General features: G+C 37.6%; 1 protein-coding gene across 4 annotated transcripts in view; it reads right to left on the bottom strand.

The window, feature by feature from the left end:
- Positions 1–24330, bottom strand: part of ehbp1 (EH domain binding protein 1) — a 138918-nt gene that overhangs the window by 24306 nt on the left and 90282 nt on the right. For 2 of the 4 annotated variants that reach the window (XM_016487971.1, XM_016487973.1), the window contains 6 exons: positions 15596–15764; positions 13683–13859; positions 10640–10791; positions 5969–6107; positions 5474–5574; positions 1382–1508 (listed from right to left, as the gene is read on the bottom strand). In XM_016487971.1, coding sequence (XP_016343457.1) covers positions 1382–1508; positions 5474–5574; positions 5969–6107; positions 10640–10791; positions 13683–13859; positions 15596–15764 — 865 coding nt within the window. The remainder of the gene's footprint in view (positions 1–1381; positions 1509–5473; positions 5575–5968; positions 6108–10639; positions 10792–13682; positions 13860–15595; positions 15765–24330) is intronic. The other 2 variants (XM_016487972.1, XM_016487974.1) reach the window with 2 other exon arrangements.

Raw genomic sequence — 24330 nt, 5'->3', positions numbered from 1 at the left:
ATTATTATACTGACCACAACCCTAACTTTAAATATCATATATATTCATATGTCATATATATTTATCTGAATAATTTCTAGTGACATAAAAAAAAAGAATTATATGCTGAAAAAAGATGATCAAAAAGGAGAAAAATGCAGTAAAAAAAAAAATTTACATAAATCCCTTACTTATTAATAATACTTGCACTAATTTAGTGCAACATAGCTTAGCATGACTACATTCAATATGTGTATTCTGAGCATACATGACATTGTTTGTTTTGTGTATATTTAGTTATAGAGGCTTTTGCTGGCAGACTATGTTGACAGAGGCGTGAATTCACCTCTTTGCAGTGCTGAAATGCGTGCACTAGCTCAGACAGGTAAGCACATTAAGGTGAGACTCGTACATGGGGTCCGGTGTGTAACTGCAACTCTTATTTCTGTGTGTGTGAGTGTGTAAATCTTGCCGAAATGTCTGGTTTGGTTCTCCATCTGCTAGGGCATTCAAGCCATTTATCATTCAGAGTGAGAAAAAAAAAACCTTCAAACGGACACAGCGGCTTTGACTTCAACAGGGCCCAGGTGAGTGTGAAGAGAGACAGCGAGAGAGGGATAGATGGAAGGTTGGGCAAACACAAAACTGTGATAGTCACGATATCGTCCTCAATGTGATGGAGAAGCATAAAAATGTAACCGTCTACTTTCTCCACCTTTTTTTCAACCCCCGCTTCCCGACGCTGCCCTTGTGAGAAATTATTGTTTCGTATCAGCATCTGGATGGAAGGAAGCTTTTCTTAAATTTTAGTTATTGAGGCACTGGAGTCTCAGAACGGAGCTCCATGTTTTAACAAAGGCTCAGCAGCCCTTTTTCCCTGTTATACACACCTGAAAGATCGCCCCACATCCTTTCATATGTGTATATGCGATAGAGAGAGAGAGAGAGAGAGAGGGAGGAGGAGAGCAAGTGCATGTATCTATTAATGTGTGTCTTTCATTATTTCAACATTTCCTTTTCGGTCCAGCCCCCAAACAGCAGCCCTCCCCTTTCTCTTCCTTTCCTCTTCACCCTTTACCCCTCTGCCATATCCCCCTCTCTCTCTCTCTCTTCTACAGCATATCATTGAAGGCCAGATATGGGGTTCTGTTGCGCATGGCTGCACGGTACTGTTCAATAGTGGCTGGCTGGCGGACGCTATCAGCACTAGTTATCAGCTCCCATGAAGGCTCTCTTATCACGGCGGCCCAGAGAGCCTCCCTGCATCCTCACCGCCCCTTTTCATATCCCCGCTGCCGCCCCAACATCCCGGCTTCAAAGATTCACACTTCCCAAACTCCATATAAGAGTTTGTGAACGCTCAATTTGCCAAAACTGTTTACAGTGTAATTGGGCGGCGTACCTGTGTCCATGAGATAGCGCAGACGCTTCTCCACACGTGAGGCCCGTGTGTCGATCTGCCTCTGCTCGCTCTCCAGCGCCGCCAGTTCTCCCACCACGTACTGACTGGTGTCTTTGAACGCTTTCTGCTGGGCAAGAACAAACGAGAGGAAGGGGGAGTGATGAGAGGTTTGAAATGAAGCATCACATCCAGGGTTTATATAGCTTTTAAATACCAGGGGAACAGTGGTCATAATGATGACTGGTGAATATTGCTTTAATTAATTAAGCAAATGAAAGCTCTTTTTTTCTGGTTTCTTTGGAAATGATGTATTGCTGTCAATTTTAAAATAAAAAAAAATTAAATATTAAAAATTAATTATATTAAAAATGGTAAAAATTATATTAAAAAATCCCCAAATTAGACTAATTACTAAGATGAGGTGATAAAAAAATGTATTAAAATAATACATCAAAAAAGATTTATTATTTGGGAAAAAAATTAAGCTAATAATTAATAAAATATAATAAATAAATGTGTTATATAAATATACAATAAATGTATTCTGGTAAAAATAATAATATAAAAAAATAATTAAATAAAAACTACTGTATACTGTATACATTTTTTATGGCTATGTTTAAAGATTTATTGATTTTCATTTATTCTGCCTTATTTTCTGGCATAATAATATCTGTTTTGCAGTTATGGACTGTAACTTTGAATGCTGAGATTTGAGTACATGCGTAAAATTGATCACCCTAACAATATTATATATGTATATAAAACATACAAATAAAATAAAACATACAAATACAACTCAGAGTTACTGTATACATTTTTCTGACTATATTTGAAGATTTCTTTATTTTAATTTATTCATTGCCTTACTTTCTGGCATAATAATATCATTATAATATCATACTTCCTTTCAGTAGTTACGGACTGTAGCTTTAAATGCCGAGGTATGATTACATGCATGAATTTATTATATTAAAAATATTATACATGTAGCTAAAACATACAAACAGAATAATAAAATACAGCTCAGAGCTAATGTATGCTACTATGTTTGAAGATCTATTTATTTAATTTAATAATTGCTTAATTCCTGGCATAATAATATCTGTTTCCACAGTTATGGACTACAGCTTTGAATGCTGAGGTTTGGCTACATGCGTGAATTCATCACATTAAACATATTATACATTTAAATAAAATTTAAAATAAAAATACAACTGAGAACTAATGTATATTTTTTTATTTTTTAAGATTTATTCATTTTTTTCTTTTACATATTTATTGTCTTTTATAATTCCTGGCATTCAAATTTCTTTTCCACAGTTACAGACTGTAGCTTTAAATGCTAAGGTTTGACTTCACACATACAGCCTCGGGCAGCAGGGTGCGTTTACACACCAATATAACACGCTAAATGACCTCAGAGAGAATCCAGTATTACAGCAGTCTGGAGACTGACACAAAGAGAGACAAAATTGAAATATATGGGAGAGGTGGGTCAGTGCCTAAGGGCCTATCAGCAGGGATCTAAGAGATCTACGCAGCACATGCGTGTGCTCAGATTCACTCATGCACACATTTGGAAACGAGCTCCTTTTCCCTCTCACACGTGGCCCTGGTGGCAGCAGTACCCTCTGGCTCATGGGAAACACTGGAGTGAGGGATGAGACAGTGATTAGGGAGAAATAGAGTAATTAAACTGCACGCTTATTTCTAAGTGTGTGATAGTGACAAGCACTCCCACCCCCACTTTATTCCACTCGTTTATCGCCCTCCTCAGTCCTCTCCTCCTTCCTACTATTTTGAGATAGAGGGGTAGGGGGAAAAGAGTGCTAATTTAAATTCACATTGCTGCAAAAATATATATATTTGTAGTGCTGATGCACCTTATTTCATAATAGGAATGAGGAAAATGGAGAAGTTTTTTTTTCATCCAAACAGCACTTTTTCTGCCTGAGTCCTCCTGCTGTCCATCAAACTCCACCTTCCTCTTTCTCGCTGCTCTATCAAATACTTCTCCCACAAATCAATTTTACACATGATCAGCCCCCTCCCCTCTGCTCTCGCCTCTCTGCCATAATTAAGTGTTGAAATTTCCATATATATTATATTAATGCAAACATCATTCGCTGGGTAATTCAGCTTGAGCTGGGTAATGGGCAAGTTCAACACCCATTAACCCCTACACAGAGAGGGGCAAAGCTGGTCTCTACTGACCTTCTCTCTCTCTTTCTGTGTCTCTATATATCTCACTTTTCCCAAGGTATGTATCCCTATGCTCTGGCCCTATATATGGTGCCGCAATAATTACAATTTCATTAGATCAGCCTACATGGAGAGAATGAATGAAGATGGGATAAGAAAAGATAATGATATAATTCTAAACTATTTGATATTTCAATTATTATTTTAATATATATATATATTTTTGTTATGCTGGTTGAAAGTCTCTTCACATCCCGATAACAATCACAGTTCAAAATGCATTATCTAGAGATAAAACTCAAGATGTGTCGCACTTTATTATTCCATTGAAAAATAATGTGAAATACTGCTAAACAGGGCCTAAAATTAACACTCGCCAAGCGCCAAATGAGAGTAAAAATCGGCTTTGGCAAGTATATGAAACTGTGTCAGTCGCCAGATGGCCGGTAACATTTTTATAAATTCTAACAGTGCAATGTTGTGAGAACATAAACGTGAACGACGCTCTGTACAGTTGACGGGTCAGTGCTGCTTCATTGAAAAAGTTTAAGCCTTTGCAGTGTAAATTCCTACTACTTGTTTCACTTCTGTTTCAGTTTTTGCTGTACATACACATATGTAGTTGTTTTTTTGGTGTTTGGCTTAGTGTTATGTTAGAATCGTTATTATACTCATACCTTTTGTTCTTTTAATATTTTGAATTGTTTTTAGCTTTATTTTTTTGATTTTATTTAAATGTTTAGTTTTGAAATGTTGTTGTATGCATTTGTCATTTTTATTTAATTTTCTTAAATGTGTGTATATATATATATATAGTATTTATAGAGTTTTAGCTTTTAGTTTTAATTACTTTTTCTTATTTGTAAGTCGCTTTGGATAAAAGTGTCTGCTAAATGACTTAAAGTAAAGTAAATATTCAAGAGCTAGAACACACGAAAGGACACGCGTTACTCTCGTGCTGTGTGGGAAGTTTAAACATCCGAAACCCCGGCCTGAAAGCCGCGTCTTGAGCTCTGCTTCCTTCCTACGGACAAATTAACACAAAATTATGTCAAAAATGTCCGTCTCAGTGAGTATCCTAGTAAAGTAGTCGGTTCTTAAGTGAACATGAACAACTGAGAAAGAAACCGGACACGAGCCGCGTGCGACGCGTGCGACGCGAAAATAGGATAAAGAAAAAATCAATCACTCACTGCTCTTGAACTTTAAAAAAGATATATAGCCTATGTTATTTGATTAGCATAATTTATTAAATTTCTGCAGGCTACCTGAAAATCACTGTTAGACCTGCCTGAAATGCACGTTTCCATTTGTATCTTTGTTGTATAGTAGGCTATTTTGTGCTATTGTTTGTAATTTGATTTGCTCTTATTTTACAACTGACTATTTACTAGTCTTTAAAAATGTAGCCTATTAAATTTATGTTGGTTAAGCTAGTAGTTTTAGCAGGTATCGAAACTGGAATCAAGGATTGTGATTTTTTGCTATTATCTAAAATTTTGGTGTCATAACTGCCTGTCTTTTTTTTCCGTGGCTGATAAAAAATATTTCTGGCCGGTAAATTTCCTTAAGTCACCTGCCAATGGCAGGTCTGGCAAAAAGTTTGTTTTAGGCCCTGTATATATATATATACAGTATATAGTGAAAGAGGTATATCCACAGTTCTGTCCATTTCCTTTTTTCCTAATCTTGCAATTATCAGGGAACAGCAGTCTAATTTGGCTGGTCTCTTCAGCTTTAGGGAAGAACAGATTGATAAAAAACCTCTCTGGCCCTCAGACAGATGTGAATGACTGTGTGCAGGTTTGACGTCCAACTATGACCTGGTGTCACAGACAACATCAGTATGAACAGCTCTGACAGAGAATTTAAATATGCATTAAGTACTTCATCTTCAGTTGGCTTTCGTCCTTCTGTCTCTGTCAGAGCTCCTCTCTCCTCGGCTGCCCGCTTTAGATCTTCAGGCACTGATCTCTGCCTTTTAACCTCTGAAACGAGAGAGAGCGATATTAAAAGTTGACAGAGTTCATTCTCACCTGGGCGCAATCACAAAATGACTATAGATGAATATGACAACACTTTTTCTTTATCACATGAACTTTTGAACCAATCAGACAGATCTGACATCTCCATTAAACAAATCACAATTGTACAGAAACACCTTATACAGTTGTTATCAAACTGTTAGCATTCTTGAGACATTTATCTTCACATTAAGCCTAATTAGCAGGCCTGAAAAACAAACCTGAGTGCAACAGGCTTGGCCATCTTTATGCATTAATTACATTCGTTTAATGATTACTGAACTGTTCCACAATGTAAAATCCTTCATAAATGCAGTCAAATGGAGGAAGTGGCATCAACAAAAGTAAAGGACCTCACCTGGCCTGGTCTCTATGTATTGGCTAAATGATTTGAGCTGTGTTTTCCTGACAGCAGACTCCTTGTGGAAGACAACGGGACTACGCAGACGTTCTGTAGCCCTGCGGAGATGCTCTGCGTGCAATTCATCGACATTATTCTATAAAAACATAATAAAGAGGTAGGGATGGGGGGAGAAGAGTAAAAGAGCAGTTAACTTAAAAGTAGAGCAGAGTCATTTGAATAAAAGTTGCTTCTGATGCCGGTCGACATTAAAGTAAAGAACAAATTAGGCACACATGGCCAAGAAATGTTTAACGATGGAGTGCCGTGCCTGAAGAACGGCCGAGGAAAGGTTCTGCAGCATTTGGTACATTTCCGAGTCCCACATTAACTCACAAGCACAAAGGGAATAAGGCAATTAAGTCTACTTTCAACAAAACCTGAGCCAGAAAATGTATTCAGATTATGCTAATTAAAAGCACTATTGTCTTGGAAGCAAACACGTGTTAGCAGCTTCTCACTGCGTCTTCCAATCACCTCAATATTGAAATGTGTTATTATGTGCTGGGCCCAATAAGCCAAGCAGACTGGAAAGCGAAACGGCAGCGTTCAGAATAACATTTGCAACATCAATAATAATAGGAAACGTCTAATAAAATTCGCAATTAGCGAACACGTTCCACTGCTTGAGACTGAGAGGGAGAAACATTGTTAGTGCAGATGCTAGCTCACTGGTGTGTGTACGGAAACTGCACAGCTAATAAAGACAAGCGCGTACAAACAGACACACATACCGCGCCTCTGGCCTGTTTATTCTTAAATTATAACTTTTGAAAACAAAGCTGCAATTAGCGTGTCCCTAGAGAACTACAAATTTAGCCTGATCTCAGAGACATTCAGCGTCTGCATGTGTGAATATTAAGTTATAGCTGTTTATCCAACTGATCCAACATGTTTAGAGGAACAGTATCAACTGTAAAAAGCCCTAATTTGTAGCTTCTCTTCAGCCATCCTGACAGATTGTATCTTAACTTTCAAAGATTCCTATTTGGGTCAATTACATAAAAGTGTACATGATAAGGAAAAAAGGTAAGGCTTCTTTTTTGTTAACATTAGTTAACTACATCAGTTACCATGAACAATACTTGTACAGCATTTATTAATATTAGTTAATCTCAACATTTTGCTTACCAATAATACACTTTTAAGATTAAAAGTTATAAATGTTGACAGTTAAAGCACTGTGAACTAACATGAACAAACATTTAAAAAAAAACATTAACAAAGGTTAATAAATGCTGTAAAATACATTGCTTATTGTTAGTTTGACTAAAAGTCATACTACATGACATTTTTACAACACTTAACCCCCCTCCCACACATAAAACAAAAATCAATTTGAAGTCAGAAATGAAAAAAAAAAAAAACCATGCTTATCATAGAAAAGGTCTATTCAAGTCAGTGTACGTATGCATTTTTGTATTAAATAAATAAATAAATAATACACAGGAAGGGGGGGGGGGGAACAATAAATGAGCAATACATAATTAACTCGCTTATAAAACAAGTTATGTCAGCAATCTGAGGGTGAAAAAATTTAATTTCACCTTAAATCCACCCCTTTAAGTAGAGCACGCACCGCAGTTATGACAAAAAAAAAACCAGAAGCGCGAGTGTGTTATGTGTTAAAACGACACATTCAACAGCCTGGATCTCTAGAGACAGCTAAACAAAGCCCTTTAACCCCATCTGATTCCTCTCATGTTAAAGTCCAAAGAAAACAAACAGGATTCAAACCCAAAGCCCCGCTAGAATCCTCGTTTCCCAGAGGACCCGAGGCCTCCAACCTTCGCTAACAACCCCTTCCTTGAAACACCTGCCCCCACGGCTCCTCGGTACCCCTGGCTGGAGCAGATATCAGGGCTATCCCCACATCGCGATCGGCGCTTTTTAATCTGTTATCGTCCCGATCATTATTGTGCTGGTGGGTATTATTTTGGCAGAGGTGTGTGTGTGTTTCTGGGATGCGTGACTAATGTTGCGGTCTGCTGCTCATTGCAGGCGGTTATCGTGTGCCACCATGGCAGCAGGCTCACAGTGCATAGAGACAATTGCTAATGAGCTATAACCGGGAGCACTGGGGGACTGCAATGTGTGTGCTGGGGCGGGAGGGGGACCACACTGTCCCGCACCGTTCTACTACGGAGTTGTGGGATGAAAGAATCTTCCAGGGATGGAGCGGTTGATTCAGATTTTGTAAGAGTAAAAAGATTGTACCGCAACATCAGGCATTGAGAGAGAGAGAATGTGATCCTAATGTGTTTGTCTTAGACAGGCAAGAAGCAGAGGAGGAACAACTTTGATACTCAAACTTGTTTAATTCATACAAGTTGCAATAGAGAAGAGGGTGAAGGTGAGAAAAGAAAAGAGAGAGCGAGAACTGCTCGCTCTTTAAAACCCCACTAACCCCTGGGGCTCAGAGCTGCAGTGCTCGTAACCCTGCTGATCCTCCCCTGAGCTTTGGCCTGTTGTGCAGGTCTGCAGCAGGTGCTGGACTGTTTATACAGAGAGAGAACAAGTCCCTCATTACTAAAAGCCATTTCATAATGAAGACGTCCTATAAATTACAGTTAAATAATCAACTCACTTATAGTAACTACGATGGCAGTTGTATTGTTACTCAAAAACAATTGCCAGCTCTTGACAATAGTGTTCTTTTTTCTTTCTTTTTTAAATTAGTGTCATACATTACCATTCAAAAGTTTGGGGTCAGCAAGATTTAAAAAAACAAATAAATAATTTTTCTGCAAATTAAATTGATCAAAAGTGACAGTAAAGACATTTATAATATTACAAAATATTTGTATTTCAAATAAATGCTGTTCTTTTGAACTTTCTAATCATCAAAAATCCCTGAGGGGGAAAAAACTATTAGGGTTTAAACAAAAATATTAAGCAGCACAACTGCTTACAACATAGACAATAAGACATGTTTCTTGACCAAATCAGCAAATTAGAATGATTTCTGAAAGATCATGTGACACTGAAGACACTAGTAACGGCTGCTGAAAATTAAGCTTTGCCATCACAGTAATAAATTACACTTGAAAATACATTAAAAGAAAAAAGCTATTTTAAATTGTAATGTCACAATATTATTGTTTTACTGTATTTTTGTCAAATAAATGCAGCCTGTGTGAGTGTAAGAGACTTTTCAAAGACTTTAATTAAATTTATTGACCCCAACTTTTGAACAGTGGTGTAGCTGAAAGAAAATGCAGAAAATTAATGTTTTCTCATGGCAGTTTTCAATAAAAACAGTTTTCCCCCTAAAAAAATTGTAATTAAAAAAATTATTACATTATGTGTATAAATTATGCTATTATTACTTAATTATTACCAATAATATAATTGGGTAGATATTATTCTTCTCTGACCCAAATTAATCGCTTTTTGAGCAACAAATTTGCATCACCTTTAGCAGGTCTGTTAATCGGTCTCTGGAATCTAACCTATTTGTGGCTAGTCCTTGGGAAATCTCAGCCAATCATTTCACACCTGCTGCAGTACTGAATGAGGCCTGTCGACCCAAATGAACACATCACTGCAGTTATTGTTCATCAAAGAACCTGCTAACATCTGCTCACAGGAAATCCCCTCTGTCAGCAGAGAGAAAGAGAGAGAGGGAGAAAGGGGTGAACAGGTGGGGGAAGGTAGTCGCCACCATCTCTGAACATGCCCTGCAGTCACCACCTGGGGGCTCTGAATACAACAGCCAGATAGGAGGTCATCACACACACACACACACACACACACACACACACACACACACACACACACACGTATTAACACCAAGCAGTCAGCGGTACACAGGTATGCATGTTCTTACACACACAACGCTGGTATTTAATAAACACAGCAAATCGATCCAATGCATGTCTGCGCCGTGAGCCACACGGTGCTGTCGATACTTCCAAAGCTCTCTGTCAGAAAAGGTCAGGTGTGACATGAGGTAATGACTATAATGTCGTTCTAACTTGTTCATGTGTTCCGGCTTAAAATATATAAACACATGATGTTCCTCAGAAGAAGAATAACAAGAGACAGTGAATAAAGGAAAAAAAAAATCAACCTGTCTTGGCCTTTTACCTCACCTCAAGTGAATGATAGATCCAAGCAAATCTTTTCATATTTTTAAACAGCCATAACATGACAACAACAACAACAAAAAAAATACAATTAAAACCTTCCCAATCTCCTTTGGGAATCTTTAGATGGGTATATTTTTGGTGCTTACTGTGCAAATTAGACACCACAATGCTAATATTTTTTTGAGTCTTTTATGTGGTTGCTAAGGCTTTACTAAAGTGTTCTGGGTGGTTGTTTACAAGCCACATGTCTCTATGATATGCTGGTCTCTAAATATGGCTTGGGTCCCTACTTCAATGTAGAGCTATGGTAGTTTTGCTTATTCTATCTTAAAATGTAGGTCTTTCAAGCTACAAGCCACACAATTTGAAATAACACTCATGTCTATAGCCGAAACAGTGCGGAATGTGTTATCAACAAAGTTTAATTCTTATGGTTGATAATACTTATTGTTCACAATGAATCTCGAAGTATGAGCAGCAATAACTGTGATGCTTGCTTAGCAAACTGGTTAGAGCTGGTGGTTGTAAATGTGGCTACCTGCAGGCCGCCCGATTCAGGGCTGAGGGGTGAAGTACTGGATGCCGTCAGCGATGAGGAAGTAGATGAAGAGGAAGGGGAGCTGCCACCCTGTGGCCGGATCTCTGTAAGCTTCTTGAGCTTCAGGTCCACATGCCTGCTGTTCATCACACCTAAAGAGAGAGAGAGAGAGAGAGAAAGGAAGAGAGGAAGCGTTATATGCAGCAGGCCACTCGTCTCTAACACACAGATAAGCAGAGGACATGACAATGTTTGCCCTTAAGCAAACCAGCCCTCTCAACCTCATACACACTCACATATACACACACACTGGAGAGATAGCAAGATGCTGAGAGCACAACACACCTGGAATGTCTCCCTTGACACTCACATACACCTCATGTGAATTAAAAGACCTCTAATGAATTTGTTGTTCCCAGTGTTCCCTTGATGGTTTGTTTTTCTATTGGCTGCACTCATTATACATAATACATTATACATACATAATATACACTACTGTTCAAAAGTCCCATATGCTTACCAAGCCTGTATTTATTTGATAAAAATAAAGTGAATGTTACAGATTGTAAAGTTATAAATGTCTTTAATCAATAATCAATGTGTCCTGTAGAAAAAGTACTCATCTTTAAAAAATCTTACTGACCCCAAACTTTTGAAAGGTAGTGTATATCATTATCAATCAATACACATTTATTCATAATAAATGTTTTTATTATTTGATGTATATTCCATTATTTTTTTCATTATTTTTCACCGATTACTAAATATATTGATTATTATTATTATTTGTCAGTTGTTCTCTTGAAAAGAAAAAGAAAAGAGGAAAAACTCTAGAACTTGCTTTGTTGAGATCATAAAACAAGACAAAAAATAAAATAAAATAATTCATGGCCTTTGTATGTAACAGAATGAAATTTGCACTGTACTGTTTGTGAATTAATCCTCTCGGGAATTAATCAGTGCTGTGTATTTCCACACAAGATTTTTCACAGCTTCAACTGCATACTGAAAAAAAAAATCCATGGATACTCAAGATAGACTCAAGTTTTAACTCTATCCATTCATTTAGCTCTAATTCAATGGACACTCAGATAGACTCAAGTTGAAACTCTATCCACTCATTTAGCTCTAATTCAAGAATCTCTAGCTCTTCCCCATCTATTTTTTATGTCTGACTTTGAGTTCTTTTATCCATGAGGGAACAAGCGAGCAGCCACACATGCTTAGAGGGAACAGTGCTTGTTCATGTGATTCCCTGAAAGAAGCACAACTCATAACATCTCTTTCTCTTTAAATGAACAATGAATTCTAATTTTCTCCCTTCACATGCAAACTTGTCTTTCAAATGTGTTGGTGTCTTTTTTATGTCCGCCTTTATAAATTCCAAGTCTTTCTGTAATAACCTTTCACTAGCAGGTTTAGCCTTGCCCTCTCTCTCACTCTCTTTCTCTCATCTGGGCTAGAGATGAAAGTGAGGTGAGGAAGCTCTTCATGTGGGTCTTGTTCTCGGATCCCAGCATCCCTCTCTCTCCCTAAAAAACACCACAGGATTCATTTATCAGGCCTCAGCACAACCTGGAGAAAGGTGCAGGTGTGTGTATTGACCAACAGTTTGCCCAAACACAAGAACCACATCCTCAACTAATTAAAGTGTGCACCATGATGGATGTCTATAAGATCTTTTGTGTTTAGATCAGTTAGGTTTTTTCCCCTGCAGTCCATTTTTGTTGTTAGAAACATTAACAAAAGTCCAACTGTGCCAAGGAGAAAAGTATGACTCTTTGAGAGCTGAAATGTGCTAAAAAAACTCCTCCTTTTTCATTATGACACATCTTCATTTCATTATGTTAGAGAAAAGGATTTTGTCTGTGAAAATACATAGACCTTCTTTTCACAATAACAGACAAAAACACAAACCAATGAAACAAACAACGTAGATACTGCACACAAGTAAACAAAGAAAAAAAGAATAATTCAGGTTTCCTCAAGATATATCTCATATGACTTTCTCAGCAAGACAAAAAAATAATTATTAACGTCACATCTCTTCAGAAGATATAACTGTGTTTGTCTTGACAATATGTTCAAATACTTTTGATTAAACGCAAAGGCACAAAACATAAAAAAAATAATTTCTCCCAAACAGAAATGAAATGTTATTAACAGGCACAAACCTCCCTTAAGAAAAAGATGAGCTTATTTTTTTTCTTAATGTTATATTGAATTAAAAGATAAATTAATTCTAAAAGGTGGTTAAAATAGAAAGTTATGCCACTGGGGACAAGAAAGAAATACAAAATTATAGGGCTGCACGAATTTAGTAAAAAGATTTAAGTGCGATTTTTCAGATTTAAAAAAAACACGTCTAGTGTGCTTGTTCATAGGGATGCACAATTTGGCCAAACTTCTGTGATTATATATTAATAGGACAACAACAACAACAATAATAATAATTTTTACTATTATAATTATTAAAATATTAAACAAAACAATAAATATTAGTACTGTAATTTCATTGCAATTCCATTATTTCACTGTAAAATTATAGTACAACTGTAAAATTACAACAGCAATATTTCTGAGCACTTCATAAACACTTTGGTTTATAATCATTCCTTACTACAAGTTTAGGAAGATGTTTGGTGCATATCTTCCCAACACGTTATAAGCAAACCAATGCAGAGATGAGTTTGCATGGAGCGGCATTTACTGTGAACTGAGCTGCTCAAAAACACTGGATCTTGAGCAGCTCATGTGTAGAAGAACACAGTGCAGCGTTTCACTGTGAAACATGGAGCGCATGTATTTGATAATCACACTAAACTGATTTGTGGTTTTGGTTTCATTTTGATTAATCCATGCAGCCCTACTAAATTAAGGGTTGTCATGGTACGATAAAAGGTCAAAGGTTAACAAAAAATCTAAAACAGACAGAAGTAGTTATACACAGATAAATCACTGCACACTAATGCACAAACTTGGACATCGAATGTTGCGGTGCACACACGTTCACACACGCTGATGTCATGCAGTGCTGGGTTACCCAGAGAGGCCAGGTCACTGGCAGAGTTAGTAAAATCATCTTCCATTAGACATGAAGACGACAGTTCCTCCTCAGGGTTAGTATGAGTGACATCATCAGCGTGAGACGCCGCTGCTGCCTCAATATCACTCCTGCTCTCCTCATCCTCACCCTCCACACTCATCCCATCCATCATGTCTGCGAGCAAACAAACAAACAAACAGGGACGCCCAAAAAAAAGAGAAGAGGAAAGAGACAGAGGATGTTAGTGAAGCATTGAGCATTATTTTTGGTATTCCAGTGGGAAAGGAAACTTTGCATGTTAGTAAAGAGTCAGAAAAGCATTTGTTTAGACCCATTTAGATGTTAAAATAGTATTTCCTTAACAAAAAGTTTGCTGCTGTCACATTGGGGTGTGTGTGTTTGAGCTGAGAGAAATCAGGCAGATGGCTGAGAGTGTCTGGCAGAGAGCTGAGCTTTGTGTGTGTGTTGCATGGCAGATTTGGCCTTGACGGCGTGGGTGTGTTGGTGTGTTTCTTAATGTAATGCTCCTTTGGGCCTTGAAAGCAGACGTGTTGGTTGCCATTATGAAGTGAGCAACAAAATCGCTTTTTTTTTCAAATCGGGCTGAAAGCCACTAATGGACACACACACACACACACATGTACGGCCTGCTCTTAATGGACACACACACTGGAGCTTCATGACCAAATTAAATATCTCAGAAGCCAAACACCAGCATTCAGCCTTAAGGTTATGAACATTTTCACAATGTTCTTGGGGAGCCTGAAATAACAATGACAGAAAATGTGTGCAAGTTCAATACAATACTCTAAACTCACCAAATAATTTAAATTCTGTTCAGTGTTATTGCAAGCTAAAACTATTAAAAATAATTTGTTCATTGAAATAAAGTTGAAATATAATTAAATATAAATATTAGATTAAAAAACTTAACTGAAATAAATTGAAGTACTAAAATTACAAAAAAATAAACCAAAGCTATATATATATATATATATTCAGCTTTGGTTTATTTTTGTTTTAGTCATTTTAGGTTTTTAGGCTTTAGTTTAAATTTTTATGTTTTTTGTATATACACACACACATACATAAGAGTGAAAAATTGAAGGGGGTCTGAATACTTTCCGTACCCACTGTATATATATATATATATACATATACACAAAAAACATAAAAATGTAAACTAATAAAAATTAAAAGTCAAATAAAACAGAAAATGTAATACTGAAAATGCTGTTTCAAAGTTGTATGACTTTATTTCTTATGTGGAACAAACACAAAGGAAAACATTTTGAAGAATGTCTCCATGATTTTTTGTCAGTATAATGAAAGCAAATGTGGTCCAAATGGGGTGTTGTTTTGGACCCCATTTACTTTCATTGTACAGGCAACAGTTTAAACATTTTTCAAAATATCTTCTTTTGTGTTATGCAAAAGAAATAAAGTCACACAGGTTTTCATTTTTGGGTGAACTATCCTTTTAAGCCTCAAAATGTACACAGCACACACAAACACACAGAAAATTGTGCATATTGGGTGAAACAGGCCATGCATTTAGGCACTAAATGAATTTTAATCAATATTTCTCTTGCTTCATCCCATCTTGGATGTTATTTTTTCCAACAACCATGATGCAATGCATAACGAGGTTACCTTATTTATGAAGGATGTGAAGCTGCATTTAGACTTCCACCAAAACAAGGTATATATCCTTGGGAGCACGTCTATGTAGGCATCTCACTAGGTTTTGATACAAAGCTTATGTCTGTGGTATTTCAAAATGAACACATGTAGATTTGCATGTGCGTTTGCATGCTTATGAGAAAATGTGCATGCATGCATGCTTCCGTGCATTTATGCATTGTGAGTGTATGTGCTTGTTCGGCCTATAAAAGCCCCCCTGCACTCACCTCCAGCTGTCTTTGACCTTCCTTTTAAGTTGTTCCCAGCTGCACTACAGGCAATAGAGGTGGAGTCAGTATAGAGAGGCAGTTCAGCCATCTTTACTCCAGATCGAGCCTCCGCTATCAGCTGCCTGGCTCTCTCTCGCAGCTGCCTGCGCCGTTCTTCATCACGCTCCTGACACACACACACACACAGAAGCAGAGGGAGAGGGGGTTCTTCATCACGCTCCTGGCACACACACACACACACACACACACACACACACACACACACACACACACACACACACACACACACACACACACACACACACACACACACACACACACACACACCTCACTCCTGACACACACACACACACACACACACACACACACACACACACACACACACACACACACAGACAGAAGCAGAGGGAGAGGGGGGTTATTGAACGGGTGCCATCTCAAGTAATTGACAGAAATGCCATTTTCACTCCTCTCTCTCCCATCAGATCAGACTGATAGCAGCTTTTTTTTACTAGTCAGGATGGAGGGTCTCTGGCACAGAGGGAGAGAGCAAGAGACATTCACTGCATGGTTTATTTGTCATTGATTCTGTATAGGTCCAGACATAATAAACCTGAGATATTCGCTGGAATGTCTTTTTTTTTGGCCTGACTACATGTTTATGAGTGTTTTGTGTGAATCAACCAGAGGTAGAGACAGAAATGTATGCATCAACTACTTTGACATGAATAGACAGATGTAGAAAAGAGAGAAGCGGACAATGACTGGGAAATGGATGGTTATTATAGCCTAACAATTTTATGTAATATTCACAAAGTTGTAGTACCACTAGCACACATTAACATTTAGACAGGTCTGCTTAGCATGATGGGTAGCCTGGCCCCACAGACAGCCACATGAACACACATACATGCACATATTTTCGAGATGGTAACAGGTTTCTAAAGCAAAAGAGCAGAGAGTGAATTATCCCAACTGGTTACAAAAGCGTTAAGTTAATTAACCCCATTTCACCTGTTTCTGTGAACAATGCTTGTCTGAAGCCATTGTTGAGAAGGACAATGAGCAGAGAGATGCAGATGAGGGAATCCCAGGAGCACTTTTTAGGGGTCCAGCCAAGAGGCCCTTGAGTCTCAGGGTAATTTGAACATGCAAGACAAAGCTAAGGCCAGGTTACACCTGAAAACACAGGAGTGCTCCTGCCAAAACAGAATTGTGTGTGTCCACTATGTTCTCGCAAAATTAATACATCTGCTCTAATTGGAAGATGGAACAGCCAATGATATGGATGCTAATAAATTAAGAAATCAACAAAAACAAACAGAACCACGTGTTTCTGTGAAAGTGACAAAATCTACCTCTACTGTATAATAATGTATGTTTCGTTTGAGCTGTGAGGCTTTTGCCCTGTGCTCCTCATACAATTTAACATAATATAATTGTCATTTTTTCTGCAGTTGAAGTCTAAAACGCCAAATGATCCGCTTAACCTTGCAGGTATCATCACACACAACCTTCGACACACTGTTTTACATATAGCGATTCAGGGTTAGGCTAGCCATTAGCACAGAAAATGAGATTCCTTGTGTGTGCGCCTGAAGGGCAGGATTACCACCAGGCCCAGTGTAAACTGCTTTCAGGCAACTCTGGAAATGTTTTGTAATACTGTAGTCAAGGAAAATTAACAAGAGATGAAGAACAGCAGCAGACAGAGGAAAGGATAGATGTGTCAATCCACACAGACTGTGCTGGAACTAAATGGATGATAACACTGATGGTGAAAAAAGCCCAGACATATAAATGCAGTTCTGTAAGTTTTTTCTTAACCAGAAATATTTACTTTCAAAAAAAAAAAAAAAAAGACTTTTCAATGTATTACATTTTCAGGCCTGCACTTTTATCATATTTCCAGATTTATCATAACCATGGGAACCTTGATTTAAGAACTCAAATTTTTTCCTTTTCCACACACACACAAAAACTCATTTAATTGCCATGGGAAAAAAAAAAGAAGGGTTTTTTTTTGGGGGGGGGGGGGGAATAAGGTTCTAGACGTATATTAATTAATGCTATAACAAAACAACAATAAGCAATACTTTTATAAGATTTACGAAAATAGATTATTGTTAATTTCTACATGTATTACCTATATTTTTTATTTTAAATGTATAAACATTAAACTAATAGACTAATAAATGCTGTAAAAATATATTAATTTATAACAAAATTGTAAAAAATTAACTACTGTTAGAAATGAAAAGCAATCTAACCGATTATTACCATATAACATTAAAAATTAACTATAGTTAAAGAATTTCACCTTAATGTAATGTGTTTTTTTCCTGTTATTATTTATTGTGATTTGTACAAATGCTTAAAAAAATCATGCCAATAAAGCATTGAAAATCTGAGGCACTGAAAGGGACAGTTATGAAAGTGTGACGTCAAAATGCATGGATGAAAACAATCACTGAGAGATACAAATGTACTCCCCAAATGAATTAGCCTTGCACACTGTGCAGAATAACCACCGTGGAACGATCCATTGCTACAGCAGCAATGAGGTGTAAAACTGTCTGTCCTCTTATGAAGAGATTCCTTTAATGACTCTCTCTTCAAATGGACTTCATGTGGCTCTTCTTCAGCTACACTGAAGCTTGACCGTTCAGTCTGGACTCTCCAACTGGGCTATGCTTGGAGTGAGAGAAAGAGGGAGAAAAAGGAAGAGGAAGAGAGGGGAGAGAGATCAGTGGCCCATCCAACCTCCCAACTGCAGATCACCAAGGATAATGAGGGGATCCACAAGAACGAGTGAAGAAAAAGAAAGAAAAACATCAGGGGTGGCAGAAACGATGACAAAGTCATAATTAAAGGTGGAGAAGAAAACATGGTGTGTGGGAAGACTTCAATCTATCTTCTGGGAAGTAAAAAGGGAGGGAGAGATGCGCAAAAGCAGATAATGGAGGGCTGTCACCCTCATTCTGGACAGGAGATCCAGGGAGAGAGGGGGTGGGCAGCAGAGCTGAGGCCCAGACAGAAGCACTCACAGTGGGCATGGGGTCCGGGTGGCTGCCCCAGTCTGGCTGCTCTTTTGGAGGGGGCTGGAGGGTGGGTGGGGGCTCCAAGGGTGCAGCGAGCCATGGAAGGAGTCGCTCGGCTGGGCACACACACAGGCTCAGGGCCTTGGCGCTAACACAGCCGTGCCAGCCAGCCAGAGACGGTGCCAGCCAGTGAAGCACAAACAGATATATTTGTCATGACACACTGAGTGTGCAGAGAAGGGGAGGGCCACGCGCACACAGACACACACACAGCACAGGCAAGCAGTGCTGAAGAACAGAGGGTTTGGATCTTTAGCCAATCCAAAAGCCACACACACATAAATGTGAACAGATGGGAATCATTAGTAATTTATCAATTCTGGTTCTGATTCCATTCATGGTTTCATTAATGATTCTTTTCCTAATTCTGAGGAAAAATGAATGGAATACGATCGGAAAACAATACTTTCTTGCCCTAAGCAACCTGTTTTTTCAGTTTTAATCTTAAGTGATTTATTTCAAATTTATTTAGACAACACAGTATTTTTTTAGCTATATCAGCCATTTATCTATTGGCTATTAAAAATAATAATTAGCTTCTCTTACATTTATGTATAATTTTTTATTCTATTTATTTGATTTATATTTATTTAATTGCTTTATATTTATATAAATATATATTTTTTAAGTAATACAATACAATATATATATAATACAATATACACAAATTATATTGTAATGTAGGAAATTATATGTTTACAGGTGCGTTTGCAGACTTTTCAAACTGGAATGATTCACTTAAAAGTTAATTGCTGACAGAAAATAAGACAATGGCGTGAAAATCAACAAGGCTGTGACAACATCACCAGTTATAATTAAGAACCGGTTTTTGATTCCCAACCCTACTTGCCTATGAACTTATACAAAACGGTAGACAAATAACCAAACCCAAATATTCAGTGCATTCACAAAAGTAATCAAATATGAATGCAATGCTTGAGACGCATTTAAGAAAATGAAAACATTGCCACGTCTCGGGCTCATCAACCCTCTCTCTCCGTCCTTTAGAAAGTGACCTGTGAAATAAAGAGACTTCCTTGTCCTCTTCACCTTCCTCTCTCTGCACTGTCTATCAAACCCTCATCTCTTTTATTCTTCCTTCTCTCCTTTTTCTGTCTTCTTTAAATGGAAAATACAGATCGTCTATGATCTGTCCCCTGGCTTCGTGGTCTGTAATGAGAAAACTTCACCTTGTGTCCCCGGCCATTCTAAAGGAAGCATTCGGCTGCTACTGTTCACAAATCCAATTAAATGTAGTCAACAGAGAAAGAGAGGGAGAAAGAGAGAGTGGGAGCGTACAGAAGAGGAAGCGTTGGGTGGACAGACGGGGCAGCTTTTCCTCTGTAATGTGGCCTCTGCTTGGTGTTGAGGTGTCAACTTAAAATGCAAGTAGTTGAGCACCAGCTAATCCTATCTCATAGCATATGAGACACTTCAACAAAAAAAAACAAAAAAAAAACTGTCAAACAGTTACCAACCCATTTCGGAGGATGGAAGGATAAAGGCTGTTGGCCAGGTTTGTCCCTCAGAAAGACATCTGGCATTTAACATACAAGTATACGCACAGCTCAAGAGGGCATCTAAAACATTCCCAAAACACTTATAGTGGGCATAAACAAAAATAATAATGTCAAGCATGGGATTACTACCAAACAAAACATGCTTATTTCAATATACGACTGCAGAGAGCCAGAGGCAAGAGGCGCACACACACTGCTGAATGAGGGCAGTTAGAAAGACAAACCCCCTGATGTGGGTGAAAGAGTAGTAGATGAACAGGTTGAGCAGGCGGTTTGTGTGCGAGTAGGAAGAAAACTTTCTCCTTTACATGACAACATAATTACCCGGCAGAAAGAGCCATTCACTGCAAGCTGTTCTTTACAGAGTACAAACAACACACACCTACTTCAGTAAACATGAAAGCCAGCTTGCTTCCGTAATGTGACGTGTTTCCGAGTGAAACAAGATATTTAGTGAGAAAAAGATCAGGTCAATCAGGAATTGGTTGGATTGAGAGATGAGGGGAGGGGGTAGAAAAATAACAGGGCTTGGTGACATCAACCAAAATGTTGTTGAAGAGGACGAGCAATTTATGACATTTCTTGCTTTTTTTTGTTCACCAACGTATTGTTCAACAACTGGAAATTGTATTAAAGTGAACATGAAATCAAAATCGACAAATTGCTCCACTGACTTTCCTTTTTTGTTATTCCAAAAACATTTTTTTTCTGCTGACATCACTTGAAAGTAGTAATCAAAAATACAGCAGAAATAGTAATATTGTGAAATACTGCAACTTCAAATTTACATTTGCATGAAGCTCTCACATGATCTTTCAGAAATACTTTTAATATACTGATTTGGAACACTAAAATATTTTTATCATTAATGTTGAAAACATTAATGTTGTGCTGTTTAATATTTTTGTGGACACTGTGATCATTTTTTTCAGCATTTTTTGATGACTAGAAAGTTCAAAAGAACAGCATTTATTTGAAAAATGTAATGCATCATTCATGAATTTAAATATTTTATTTCGACACTATTTAATGTTAAACAAATAGTTAACCAACTAGTTGTGTATTGTTTTAGCGAACTCTTATTCACCCTGGCTCCATTCTGGTACGTAACGCCCACTTTTCACCATCCAATCAGTTTCTAAATCAACAAAATCAAGAATAAAAGCTTTCACTAGATCAGTGAATATCCAATTGAGCTCAGAAATACATCAGATTACGGATGTAAAATAGGTTGCATATAGCAATGCACATTCAAGAAAGTAAATAAGGTCAATTTTTACATTGTTTTATATTGCTAACTTTAAAAAGTTTGATCTCTTTCAGTCTTTAGCAAGACTTGGAGCATGACCATTAAACATGTATTAATGCGACAAAAAATCAACAAGTTATTGAAAAATGTACTAATGCTTGTACTTACTTTCTTTAATTAAAGTGTTCAGACGGACACACAAACGCTCGTAGCACTCTCTCTCTCTTTCTCTTTCGCTAAACAAACACTTTTCAGTCCGACTGAAATAACTGGATTAAACAATTGCAATTTCATATCAAAATGAACTTAAACTTTATGCTTTTATCCTTCATATTTTATTCATAGGAGACCGACTTATGAATGAGGTTAAAAACTGAAGGGCGGCAGAAAAGAGAGAGAAAGGAATGAGGTAGTGGAAGAGAAGAAAGGAGAGTTTGTTGTGGTGGAAAGAGAGAGAGAGAAAAAGAGAGAGACAAGGGGGAAAAAAAGAGGAGACAGCCCCACTGAGAAATAACTGTGTGCGTGTAATGCCGGAGAGAGCAGTGGCTTCATCGCAACTCATGAAGAGATTGGAGGGGCGTCTCTCTCTCTCTCTCTCTCTATAACAGTTTCTCTGTTCCAACCAACCGCTTTGATGTCCACACACGCAGCCCTTCAACTACCTTCTATCCAGTCTGTTTCATTAGACGAGAATCCACCGGAAAAAGTAAGGTTTCCAAACTAAAAAGACAATCGGAATGCAACACGAGAGAGCCTGTGTAGTCACGTCAGCATGTTAAAATGCATATGGAAGGTGCAGCCACGGTTCCTTTGAAAGTCTGAGGGAATCGTTTGAGGGCGTCAGACCCAAAGAACAGAGAACAGGAGGACGGCTGTGGCCTAATTGGCCCAATTAACTCCGAGTCTCTGGTGCTTGCTGGGACAATTGGTCTTCCCCGGGCCTTCCCACTGACTCTCACGCATCAGAGGCGGGCCGACGCTAACGACTGTGGACTACAGAGAGAAAGAGAGATCACTGCTGTACGTGGAGTGTTAGTACTGACAACAGATTTACATAGAAAAAGCAACATATTTACGTGTTGATTTCATGTCTGACGTCGCAGTTAAATGAGGCTGAAAGACAAACATGATAGAGGCAGCGGTTTGCCTCAAAACACACACGCACAAGCGCGCAGGGAGGCCGCCACGAGTTCAAAGGTTCGCTCCATCTCTCTCTGAGAGGGAGGGTCACGGGCGGCTTTGAAAAGTCACCGCACTGTCACACAGAGTGGGAGGGAGGGCTGAGGATGGAGAAGAGAGTCAGGAGGGTGAAGCAGGGCCTCGTCGGTAAAAATCAAACACAGTCCAATTAAACTAATCATAACGAGCCAGTGAACATGAGGAAGCTTACCTGGAATCTTTTCCCTCTCTTTTTCCTCCCCCTCTCCTGCTCTCTTTCTCTCTCTCTCGCCATACCCTCAATAATTACCCTGGCCAAAGCACTGTGAAATTACTGCACTGATCAACTAATGCTTGAGAAAATCTGAAGAAACGCACTGTCCCCTTTTTCTGCCTCCCTCCCTCCCTTTTTATGATTTAAAGGACTACATAAATAAAAATTATTTCCCCTCACTATCGCTCCCTCTCCCCCGCTTTCTCTTTATCAAGGACTGAAAAAGAGGAAAAGGAAACAGAGAGGAGATTCTCTTCACTTTATTTTAAAGGTCTTGCCTATGAAAGAGTGAAAATTAAGTGGGGGAGGAATGTTTAGGGTTCAAGAGCAACTGTGGCATAATGTGACTGCATCTATCACTTTTTAAAAATCGAAAAAAGTTTTAGTAAAAATTGAAATACATTTTCTGCACTAAGACTAGTGTGACAGAAAAAATTTAAAATCTAAAATTGCAACTGTTGTCATGATGACATAATGCCGGTAATCCAGGAAGGACTGTTTGCATGGCGCAAACCAGTTTTGATATTAATTTAATTAATTGAAATAAAGCGGAAATAAACTAAAATATAAATGATTCTCTTCACTTTATTTTAAAGGTCTTGCCTATGAAAGAGTGAAAATTAAGTGGGGGAGGAATGTTTAGGGTTCAAGAGCAACTGTGGCATAATGTGACTGCATCTATCACTTTTTAAAAATCGAAAAAAGTTTTAGTAAAAATTGAAATACATTTTCTGCACTAAGACTAGTGTGACAGAAAAAATTTAAAATCTAAAATTGCAACTGTTGTCATGATGACATAATGCCGGTAATCCAGGAAGGACTGTTTGCATGGCGCAAACCAGTTTTGATATTAATTTCATTAATTGAAATAAAGCGGAAATAAACTAAAATATAAATATTATATAAAAAAAAAAAAATGTAGAAACACTGCCTTGCCAAGTGGCTCAAAATAAAATCAGTTCAAACTGAAGTACTAAAATTACTAAAATACTAAAACAGAAATAAATCAAAGCTAAACAGAAATATTTAAAAATACAACAAGACAAAATTATTCAAACTTTAACTAAAGTTAAAAATAAAAACAGAAAATGTAAAATAAAAGCCCATTTAAAATATTGATAAATACTATAACAGTATAGAAATAATCCTAAAATAACCTCTGCACCCACAGGAATAACAAGTTCATTCACCTAGAAAAATATGTACACTTCAAAAAAGACAATTTATATAATTTTACAATTAAAAATGAAATAATACATGTGCTTTTATTAAATATATATTATATATATATATATATATATATTTATAATATATATTTAATAAAAGCACATGTATTATTTCATTTTTAATTGTAAAATTATATAAATTGTCTTTTTTGAAGTGTACATATTTTTCTAGGTGAATGAACTTGTTATTCCTGTGGGTGCAGC

The sequence above is a fragment of the Sinocyclocheilus anshuiensis genome, unplaced genomic scaffold (assembly GCF_001515605.1).
Source record: "Sinocyclocheilus anshuiensis isolate Anshui unplaced genomic scaffold, SAMN03320099.WGS_v1.1 scaffold918, whole genome shotgun sequence".
NCBI classification, from domain to species: Eukaryota; Metazoa; Chordata; class Actinopteri; order Cypriniformes; family Cyprinidae; genus Sinocyclocheilus; species Sinocyclocheilus anshuiensis.
Note: the sequence above shows the minus strand (reverse complement) of the source record. Positions and strands in the feature narration are given on the sequence as shown.